Raw genomic sequence first — 11,771 nt, forward strand, 5'->3', positions numbered from 1 at the left:
TACCGCCGAAGGTTGTGGATGGATTTTCAGCCAAAACTTGGTGGGCAGGTTGGGTGTGTGACAAGAAAGAATTGATTCGATTTTCATGAAGATCCGGACGCAGATCCGGATCCGAGAATTATTTAAAGCGATTCTTCACCATTGAGTGATGGACTAAAAACGATATTTCGCATGATATCTCAAAAAGTTATGGACAGATTCGGACGAAACTTGGTGGACTTGTTGGGTGTGCTACAAGGACGAATCACTTCAATTTTGTTGAAGATACGGATCTGGATACGATATATATATATATATATATTTTTAACAGTAATTCTTCACCATTGAGAGATGGGGCCAAAAACGATATACAGTATAGCATGATATTTCAAAAAGTTGTGGATGGATCACCCCAAAAGTAGGTGGATGAGTTGGAGAGATGACATGAACAAGCCAATTCGATTTTGGTTCAGGTCCGGATTCTAATCCAGCCTACAGTGGGATACAACATGTAAACTGTTCAGCCTGGTGCAGGTGTGCGCTCTACCAAGTGCCATTTCTACTTTGTTATTATCTTATCAAAATTCCTCTTACAAACTTTGTCTTAATGAGAGTCCACTAGCTCTAAACACACACTCAAATGTTTCCAGCATGTTATCCCCATAACTGTGCTGAACCCTGCTAAGTATCCCACTCTGCATAGCAGCAGATAAAACGACGAGCTATGATGATTGTGGAGGTGGTGGAGATGAGACGGGGAAGGGGGTTGGGGACTGGGGTTGAAGTTAAATAAGATAAAACTATTTCCCACCATCCACAGCAGAATTTGGTTCATCGTGGCTCACTTTGTGGTGTGAAACCATTTTGAACATTCTCCACCACTTGCACATCGAGTCTCTTCTCTCCAAAGCATTTATTACACCAAACACTCATTCCGTTATTTCTTGCAAAGACCTTGAATCAGAGTGTGCAAGTCAAAAATAAATGGATTTCTTAAATCATTCCATCAAGTCACTTATAATACGAGTTTTGAGTTTCCTAACCACATAAAACTCCATGTGGGGTATAATTCTGGATTTCAGGAGGTACAGACGGAGAGTCCTCAATGATCTAAAATGTTTCGGCATCACATCGGTGGAACAATTTAAACATGCACAGGGGGTGAGGAGGGGGTCTCATGAAATCCCAGGTGTCTTCATATATGTGTTGCTATTTGTGCGGACCTTTCTTGCTACTCCTTTATTTTGCATGAGTTTATCCACATTGATCCCCATACCTTGTATGTTGCCATGCACAACCGCTTTGTATGTTCCCGCCTTGCAGGTGAATTTCTCTGAAGGTCGTCCAGGGTCCAACTCTACAGGCAGTGAGATCACATCACTGTCCCAACTCCCAGACACACCCACGAGCATCGGTTCGAGCCCAATCGAAGCCTGACGAGCAGGGGGTACCGATTGATATGGAAGGAGATTGGTGGGTTTTGAAGAGGTTTGCAGGAAGCGCAAGGGTGAGGTTGATGGAGAAGACCTTGAGATGTCACCTAGACAATAATGCAAGCCAGGCTGGCTAAGCCTTCCTCCTGCCATGACCGGAGATGAACTCTAATTATGTGGAGATCGATTCTATACAGCTTCGTTCTGCTCTTCATTTTACCCACTCTGCCAAGTGCACATATGGGAGAGTGTGCGGACATTGCAAGTTGGACATTTACCTTTACAAATGGCACATGTCCTTTATGTGTTTGTGTACATATGCAACTTGCTTCGTGCTCGTGTTTGTATAGTCGGTGCGTACAAGGGGAGGGGTGGGGACGATCATGGCTTGCAGCACGGATTGTATTCTGTATATATGATGGAACGTTCGAAGCCCACCCTCGCCCCTTCTAATCCCATTCCCCACCTTCATCTGGCTTCACGTGGCTTGTTATAACTTAATCCTGTACATTGTTCAGCACGTACAACTCGATCCCAACGTGTACATTTATTAAATTATTCTGAGCCTCTTCCCTTATTCCCCTCTCAGCATGCGTCCTCTCTGCGTTAATTTATTTATTCATTCATTTTGGGCCTGGTGGAGCCCCTACCCTGCCTGTGCACGCGCTTGCCTTCAATTTACCCCATTACGGGGTAGTGGGGTGGGGGGAGAGGAGGGGGCTCACGTCTCACCGTCTTGTTTACACGCATTACGAATGTCCTATATCTCATGGTATGTATAGAGTATTTATATATACCGAGTGGCGCTGACTAAAGCCCTGCCGTTCGTGGTTCATTTGTACCGAATGAAATAAAACAACGGAAAGTGACGTATCGGTTGTTGGTGGATATTGTCATGTAAGTTGTAAGGAAGAAGTTGGTAAAAGGAATCATGAGTTGGGAGTTGAAGGAAATCTAGAAATAACAATAACACATCCCTCATTGAGGACACAACCCCCAGCTGCACCTTCAAAATGAGTCGTGTAGATTTTACATTTGCAGAAATAAATGCTGTCGAAAGGTCAAAAATAAATAAATAAATAAAGATTCAAAGTTTGTGTTGGCAGTGGAGATGTTAAGTATCTATTATATAATGTGAACTGTGGTGTCTGTCCACGCGCTGGTGTGTTCGGCTGTCTCCCGTTTCCGGCGGGCGCTTCCCGTGCTGCGTTTGAAAAGCTCCACGTACAGGCAAAGCTCAACATTCAACCAGAAGAAGAACATGATACCAAACAAGATACATTTAAAACGTATACATACAACATGGAATCGGTTTGTTAAACAGTGCGTTAAGGTACGACCTGTGGATTATCAAAGATGAACAAACCATGTCAGTGTTGTTAATAACAGCAGCCTGTACTGAAAGTCTTTGAACAAAGGTTGCAGTGCAAGTCATGAGCGATGTCATGGAGTTTAAAAATGGTGCTCTGTGCTTCCTTGCTTGATGCTGAACATTTAAAAAGGATAGAGCACGGACAAACTGTCATCGGTTGGCAACCATTATGCGGGCTCGATGGGCTCATTGGTCTCTTTATGCATTGAGGTTCCTTGGAAGAGAGGTCATCTTCTATTATACACTACCAACTTGTGTGAAGGTAGTGGAGACAGTAAAGTATATATAAATAATTCAAAGTTGTGTGAAGGTAGTGCAGATAGTAAAGTATATATATATATATATATATATATATATATATATATATATATATATATATATATATATATATATATATATATATATATATATATATATATATATATATATATATAAATAAATAATGGTTCCCAAAAGCATATTCAATCCTGTATTAATCTCTCCTGTTTAAAAATAATAAGATTTTTTTTTCCACACTACCTTTTTCTTTGATCCCATCATTTGCTGTGCCCCATACCTCGATGTTGTTACCTCCGCCACCGAAGGTGAAGGAGGTTATGTTTTCACTCCTTTCTGTCTGTGTACAGGATATCTCAACAATTCGTGGATGGATCCGGGTGAAATTTGGTGGACAGGTTCGGTGTGTGACAAGGACAAACTGATTAGATTTTGGTGAAGATCAAAATCCGGATCTGGATATGAGAATTATTATCTTGCCAAAACGAAGTTTTTGCAAAGATATGTGAGTCAGCTTGTATGTTTTTTTTTTGTTTGTTTTTTGTTTGTTTGTCTGTAATCACGTATAAAAAATTCTGCAGAGCACAGTTATCATTGGAAATTTTTGTAACTTCGCATATCAGAGGCCTATAGAGGTCCCTTTCAGTGCATAAAATTTTGAAGGTCAAGGTCAAAGGTCAAGGTCACTGTTGCAAATCAGGGGAGTCGATGAAACCCTTATTTTTTGAGTAATTTTGATCGGATCGTCTTCAAACTTCATGGGAATATAGTTCATGGTCTGGCGCTCAGCTGATTAATTTTTGGTGGCGATTGGCCTTGACCTTCATATGTTTTTTTTGTCTGTAATCACGTATAAATCACTCTGCAGAGCACAGTTATCATTGGAAATTTTTGTAACTTCGCATATCAGAGGCCTATAGAGGTCCCTTTCAGCGCATAAAATTTTGAAGGTCAAGGTCAAAGGTCAAGGTCACTTTGTCGCAAATCAGGGGAGTCGACGAAACCCTTATTTTTGAGTAATTTTGATCAGATCGTCTTCAAACTTCATGGGAATATCGTTTCATGGCGCTCAGCTGATTAATTTTTGGTGGCGATTGGCCTTGACCTTCATGGTTAGCGCCTCAGGTCAAACATATTTGACCCCAAGGTCAAATTTTCAAGTTTTAGGAACCATATCGTGCAGTACCTCAAATTGAACACCTCGATGAGTGCATTCTACATATGTCAAGCTTGAGACATTATGACGTCATTTGGTGACATTATGAGGCAAAAGCATATTTTTCATGGTTACTCTGTAGAACGATTCTCATCGGAATCTCTCGTAGGCAGATATTCCTCAAGGAGTCGCTCCTGGTGGTTAGCAGCTCTGTTCACCTCAGTGACCTTAAAGAAGTCACACATGGTCACCTTTTGGCAAGATGGTTTTTATTAAATTTTTTAAGTGATTCTTCACCATTGCGAGACAGGGCCAAAAATGATATAGTACTGTATAGCATGATATTTCAAAAATGTATTGGGCTCGATATGTTCTCATGGATCAGGCATGACATGGCGCAGGTATGCGCTCTACTGAGTGCCCTTCTTGTTGCATATGTAGTCATTATTTGTTTGATGGTGTTTAAACCAGAACAAAAGAAATCTCACATATTTAAAATACAATGACGTATTGTAAATTAAGTCTGGTTGATTACTCCTTCGTCGTCTCTCCAGACATTGGTGAAGAAGAAGAGTTTATTGGCGTCGAGCCGCTGCAGCTTTAAAATGGTGTCGAAGGTGGCAAGCAGAGGAGAAAACTCCTTCGTTCTCATTGTGGTTGTTTCAGCCAAACAAAGAGAATCCACTTTTTTTTTTTTTGTATACCTTGGTCGAGGCTCATATGAGAGCTAACACACAACTCACAGCAAGGAGGCATGAGACAAGAGGGGTGGGAGTTGAAGGGACAAAACAGTGGGAAACAGACACATTAGGTGAACTGTGGAAGGGAGAGGGATGGGGATGGGACGGGGAACATGGCGAAGAGAAGATGGACATTTCAGGGACTTTCAGGAAGGAAAGCAGGAGAAATGAAGGAAGTGGGCTTGGGTGGATTATTGGGGGTAGAAAAGATCGAGGATTTGGATGGGGGAAGATAAGAGGTGGTGGTGAACAGCTGTTTTGAAAGCCTGGAGGGAAGAATGGGAAAGAATAGAGTGAGGAAGTTTATTCCAAAGGCGGGAAAAAAGAGGAATGAAAGAGTGAAGATGAGCAGTGATTCGTGATTTTGGTAATTTTACCAGAAGGGGGTTGTTGGCGGACCTTGAGCACCCTGTGGAAATGTGGTGGGGACAAATCGCAGAGAGAGCAGGGGGGGCAAGGCTGGAGAGGAGTCGGTAGAAGACAGAAAGACCACCGACCAACCTGCGGTGATTGAGTGAGAGGCCCAAAGACTCAGCTTCATTGCGGGAGATGCCGATGATCTTAAATGCCCTGGTTTCGACAGCGTGAAGCCGAGAAAGGTGGGAGGCAGGAGCACCAGCCCAGAGGGGAGAGCAGTACTCCATCAGGCTACGGACATCAGGCTACGGAACAAACTTCACTCAATAGTCTTGATGATGTGGAACAAAAGTCACTATTAAATATTAACGTGTTGAGTGACTCGTGAATAGGGAAGATAAAAGGCGCGTGAGCTACTGACATGTCGTGGTGACACGCTCCCTTGACGTGCACCTTGCAGTATCACCTGTGTATGTTGGCTCTCTGGAAGGACTCCACCGATTGGCTGTTGGTGTTCACATGCTTGCTTTATTACAAATATTAGCAAAATGTAAAGAACAATTAATGAGTCACGACACATACACCAACTGAATATGAAAGAAAAGCATCCAGTCCTTTGAATGGAGGCTCTGGACAGATTTCCAGAACCCAAGATGTAATCCCTCTTTCATTGGGCTGACGCCCCATTGGCGGATAAAAGATTAATCTCACAACCTTGTCCCATTAGGCTATGTTACACCATGTCCTAATGGCCAATGGGGTCGGTTGGTTGTCGTGAAGTTGCATTTACATCTCCAACCGGCCATGACACCATGTTACATGAACAAACTGTTCTGGGATTGAATTGTAATCCAGCACACTCGATCTCATGCCTTCAAGGCACACACCAAAACACTCAGCTGATTCCATGTTCTGTCGTGTACCTCAAGTCATCTTGATATTCACACGAAGCCTCGTGTTTGCTTCACGGTTAAGGTGGCTGGCTTAAGATCTTAGGATCTCGAGTGTGAGCTCCTGTTTGTGTCGTTGAATAACACCAGGTGGGTTGGCTTTGCCTGTTATCCTTCCGAGGTCAGCAAAATGAGTGCCAGCTTACTGGGGACAGGCGGCACTGCATCAGCGGCACAGCCGTGTTCCCAGCAATGATGCAACCAACAGCCACAGGCTCCATGCAAAATAATAAAAATAGGACCACTGGACCTGTAGCTTATCTCGGCCCTGGCCTAATGTTGCAACCTGAATTTGGTAGCATTCTGACTGGTGGGTCCAGAGAAGAATATTTTTGAAGGAATTTATATGATTTTTTGTCCACAATTTTGACACACTTTCAGTCATGTGATTGCCATTATCTCAACAATTTAACATCAGTCCCCTGTCCAAGTGTAACCCAAATTTGGTAGCATTCTGACTGGTGGTTCTGGAGAAGATTTTTGAAGGAAATTGCACGACCACCATGCAATGCTTGGTTGGCACAGTTGGTGGCATCGGGCAAGATGACATCGGACGCTGAGAAGAATTCTCCTGGGAGACGAAGTGGTGCACCGCACACGAGCTCTGCGGTGAAGCATCCAAGGTCCTGTTTTATGGCAACTTGCATACGAAGCAGAGCCATAAGTATGATGTCCATCCAGTGTGTGGAGCTGTCATGCACTTTCAGGGAAGACTTGAGTTGGTGGTGGAAATGCTCCACTATACCATGGTAAATGGCGGTTCATACATGGTTTGTACTCAGGAGTTGAACCAGCTCACGAAATAGAGCCAATTTAAATGAGTTACCACGATCCATAGTGATGGTTGCCGGAACACAAAAACGTACGATCCAGTTGTGGAGAAAGGCTATGGCGACGGCAGGTGCGGTGATGTCAGCTATCGGTGTAGCCCCCGGCCAACAGCTGAAGCAGTCAACACAAGTCAGTAAATAGCGGTGCCTGTTTGAAGGTGGAAGGGGACCGACAAGATCCACATGGACCTTGTTGAAACACATACTGCAACTGGAATTGACAAGCTACCAAGTGGTGCGACAGTATAATGTTGCATCTTGGAAACATTGGCATTGAAGGCATTGCTTGACCAACGGCACACATCGGCGTTAATGCGTGGCCAGATGTAGCGCACAGTGATGAGTTGCTGAGTTCCTCAAATACCTCAGTGCACGAGTGAGTGAAAAGCAGTCTCAGCAACCGCTTGTTGGACACAAAGTCCGACCAGCGACAGCCAAGGATTCTCCGAAGAGACCTGGTACTAAAGGAATTAAGTCACCGTCTCAGATCCCTGGTCAGAGTCCAAGTCTCACATCCATAGACCAAGACTGGAAGCACCAAGGACTTGAAGACTCGGATTTTCATCCTGTAAGTGGACCGGCACAGGTACCGGCAGTGCCACACCCCATGATTCAGTGAATCCATGACTCCCCAGGCCCAACCTAGACGTCTGTTGACCTCTGACTCACAGCCAGCCGAGACATGAATATCACTGCCAAGGTAAGTGAATCTCTCCACGACCTCAACATCCTCACCACAAACAAGCACACACAGAATAGCAGCATCCATGATGTCATAGAAAGCCTGGATCTTAGTTTTGACCCAGGAAATCCGTAATCTCAGCGGCTCCGACTGCTCATTCAGCACCTCGAGGGCCCCCAAAAGGATTTCACAAGTCTCCGCAAAGATGACTGCATCATCTGTGAAATCAAGGTCAGAGATCTTGACATTCCCAAACAATGCACCACAACTTGATCTCTCCAATATCCTCCCCACGATCCAGTCCAAACAAGTGCTGAAAAGTGTGGGGGCCAGCACACACCCCTGACAAACTCCACTAACTGGAAATAAGTCAGAGATGGTATCACCCCACCTCACAGCCTCTCAATACCAGAGTAGAGTTCAGACATCAGATCGATCAGTTTTGGTGGCACCCCACAAAGACCAAGAATCCTCCAGAGGGCATCCTGATTCACTGAAATAAACGCTTTACAGAGATCAACATAGGCTGGAAGTAGCCCCTGCCGAAACTCTCGTCTGCATTCAGTGAGGACCCGAAGAGCAAGGATACGGTCAATCGTTGACCTTTTTGCTGTAAATCTTGACTGCTCTGGATGCTGGTGCTGAAGCAGATGGTGGCAAACCTTATCAAGAAATATCCAAGTAAAGACCTTGCCCGGCACTGAGAGCAGAATCACCCCTCGGTAGTTGTTGCAGTCTTGGCGATCACTCTTCCCTTTCCAGAGAGGGACAACAAGGCTCCTCTTCCAGTCAGTTGGGATGATGCCTGTGTTCCAGGCAGAGCACAGAACTGCATGCAACGACACGAGTGCAGCATTTCTACCAGTCTTGAGAAGTTCAGCATGGATGCCACAGATCCCTGGAGCTTTACCCCGTTTCAACTGGTTCACCGAAGCCTGTGTTTCCACAAATGAAGGTGAACCACAATTGATTGGAGGGTGAGTAACAGTGATTGTAACACCCCTGACGTCCAACTCGACAGCTGGTGGTTCAGCCTGGTACAACCGCTCAAAGTAGCAGGCCCAGCGGCCTTCACTTCAGACTCCTCTGTAAAGAGCCCAACACCCTCCGCTCTAACTGCAATACACCGAGGTATGGGCTTGGACGAACGCAATGCGCAAATTCCCCTGTAAGCAGGACGAGAATCACTTGACCACAGGTGATGCTCTACCCCCCTCACAGAGTCCTCGCACATGGGCCGCCTTGTCCACCCTAAGCGCACGAACAGTTTTACGCCTCAGCTCCCTGAACAGCTCAGCTCTGCCATTCAGCCTGGTCCTGCGACTCTGGTCAATGGTATCCAGTGTCCCGAGAGACAAAATTCTTCTTCGCCCTACGGTGAGTTCCAAGACAACCACCGGCAACATCAAGGACGGTGGCCTTGAAGGCGCTCCACAACTCTTCAGAATCTCACAAAGCACCCAGACCCCCCAAATCTCCACTCAGCTTGATCGCAAACTCCTCAGCTACCCTCTCATCATTGAGCTTGCCAACATCCAGCCGAGGCTGCGATGGTACCATTCTCCTGGATTTAAGGTGCAACTTAAGAGTTGCTACAACAAGCCGGTGGTCAGTATTGAGGAAATGAGCACTCCGGTGGACCCTGAAGTTCTGGATCATCCTCCAGCGACCATCAACGAGGACGTGGTCAATCTCCTTTGCTACACTGCCAGCGTTGGAATACCAAGTCCAATGATGAGCTTGTGGGCACTGAAACCATGAACCAGCCACCCTAAGCCCATGAACTTAGTGCTATTCTGAATCACAGTTCCAGACCAATGCGGGCCAACAAACGTCTCATAACCATCCCTATCAGTTCCAGTCGATGCATTGAAATCCCCCGACTAGAAGTGTATCTGACCTGGGGCACTGATCAACCACAGACTCAAGCGTGGCATACAATGCGTCCTTTACGGTGAGATCACTCGCCTCAGTCGGAGCATAAATAGAGACCAGGGAAATGACACTCAAGGAGTGACGAATCCTTTGTCTCATAATATGCTCGTTGACCAGTGTTACCTCAATTATCATTGGAGTCAGCTTATTGGACACAACTACAGCAATGCCTTGGGCATGGTAACCATCAATGCGACCAGACCAATAGTAGGTGTAACGACCCACCATGATCTCGCCGCAATCCGGTCTCCGAACCTCAGAGAGTGCTGCGATACCGATGTCCAACCGCTTGAGCTCAGATGATAACAGAGACAGGTGATCATCCTCTCTTAAGGATAGGACATTCCAGGCACCCACCCGAAGGGACCACCTCAGGTTAACCCAAGGAGACCGCCGTCTGGTGGACGACACCTCAGCACCACTCCGACACACTCTCCCGCAATCTGATCCGGGAATGTTACCCAGAATGTTATCCGAGTCAATCCTTTATTCCAACCGTGACCGACGAAGCCGCTCGTCTCACTTCCAGTTGCACCCGGTACCGTAAAACCCCCAATCAACCCGAGCTCAAGCATATTCATATATGATAGCATGAAAGGCAAAATGATGTCGCTCACAAGTCAACAGCACAGCCATGCCCTCAGCCAAATTCATGACCTGTGGGCTGTAAACATGCATCACTGTAATCGGCATCGAGAGGGCCTTCATTCAAACAATTACGTCATCAGATTCTGTGCATGAATCTGGTCACGTGATTGGTGGAATGGAGGCGAAAAGTGGAGTTAAGCGATCGGTCCTGTATGTGTGTACGTACATGCGTGTCTGCATTTTGTTATTCCTTTTTCTCTGGAACCGTATATCAGATTGACAAAGTTTTCACGATACGAGGTCCATCTAAAAAGTAACGGGACTGAGCCTGCTGTGTGCTCCACTTACACAACTTGAATGAACGAGTTACGTCAGTCTTTCGCAACATTCCAGCAATATATATGATTGGTTATGGTTGACTGTGCTCATTGTGTGATTTTTTTTTACATATCGTGCTTTACACGTTGTCTAGTTTGAGTCGTCGCGCTTTGAGTTATGAGCAGAGAGCCCATCTGAAGTTTCTTGCCAAGCTTGGCAAAACACCTTCCGGATCCTTCGCAATGCTACAGTAAGTCTACGGGAAAGAAGCAATGTCATGTACACGTGCTTTTGAATGGCACAAGAGGTCCAAAGAGGGACAGGAGGAGGTTGAAGAAGATCCATGGTCTGGAAGATTTACAACGAGCAGAACGGCGGACAACATCGAGCGTGTGAAGCAGATGGTGCGCGCAGATCATCGACTCACGGTGCGGATGATTGCTGAGGAACTTTCCATCAACAAGGACACTGTCTGGAGCATCATCACTGAAAATCTCGAAATGCGCAAGGTGTGCGCAAAGATGGTCCCCAAGCTGTTGTCCGAGGACCAGAAACAGCAAAGAGTCACTGTCTGTCAAGACATTATTGAGCGCCTCGAGAACAATCCAGACCTGCTCGGGAGAGTCATTACTGGCGATGAATCGTGGATATTCGAATACGATCTCGAGACCAAACGGAAGAGTCATCAGTGGAAAAGTCTGGCATCACCAAGACCAAAGAAAGCAAGGATGTTGAAGTCGAAGGTCAAGATGATGCTCATCACGTTTTTTGACATCAAGGGCATCATCCACTTCGAGTTTCTACCACAGGGCCAAACAATGAATCAATACGTGTACAAGCAGATCCTCCGGCGCCTCATGAGATCAGTCCGGGACAAGATGAGGGATCTGTGGGAGAACAACGCCTGGGTGCTCCACCATGACAACACCCCTGCTCACAGTGCCCTGAGCATCCAACAGTTTCTGGCGGAGGAACGTGTCAACTCTGGAGCAACCCCTGTATTCACCAGACTTGACCCCTTGTGATTTTTTTCCTATTCCCCAAGCTTAAGGGGGTGATCAAGGGGACCCGATTTCCTGATGTGGAGGCCATCAAAAGGGCCATGACGACGGAGCTCCGGAGGATTCCAGAAGAAGCCTTCCAGGGGTGCATCGA

General features: G+C 45.8%; 1 protein-coding gene and 1 long non-coding RNA gene across 3 annotated transcripts in view; one reads left to right on the forward strand and one right to left on the reverse strand.

Moving 5' to 3' along the window:
- The window catches only part of ISL1 (ISL LIM homeobox 1), a 49,699-nt gene extending 47,418 nt beyond the window's left edge, over positions 1–2,281 (forward strand). For both annotated transcript variants that reach the window (XM_085896248.1, XM_085896249.1), the window contains exon 6: positions 1,303–2,281. In XM_085896248.1, the coding sequence (XP_085752374.1) occupies positions 1,303–1,416 (114 nt within the window). In that variant the 3' untranslated portion in view covers positions 1,417–2,281. The remainder of the gene's footprint in view (positions 1–1,302) is intronic.
- Positions 1–11,771, reverse strand: part of LOC147020703 (uncharacterized) — a 43,082-nt gene that overhangs the window by 24,120 nt on the left and 7,191 nt on the right. The gene's annotated exons all lie outside the window — the stretch shown is intronic.

The sequence above is a fragment of the Eptatretus burgeri genome, chromosome 9 (genome assembly GCF_056783735.1).
Source record: "Eptatretus burgeri isolate ZD-2024b chromosome 9, Ebu_testis_v1, whole genome shotgun sequence".
Lineage (NCBI taxonomy): Eukaryota > Metazoa > Chordata > Myxini > Myxiniformes > Myxinidae > Eptatretus > Eptatretus burgeri.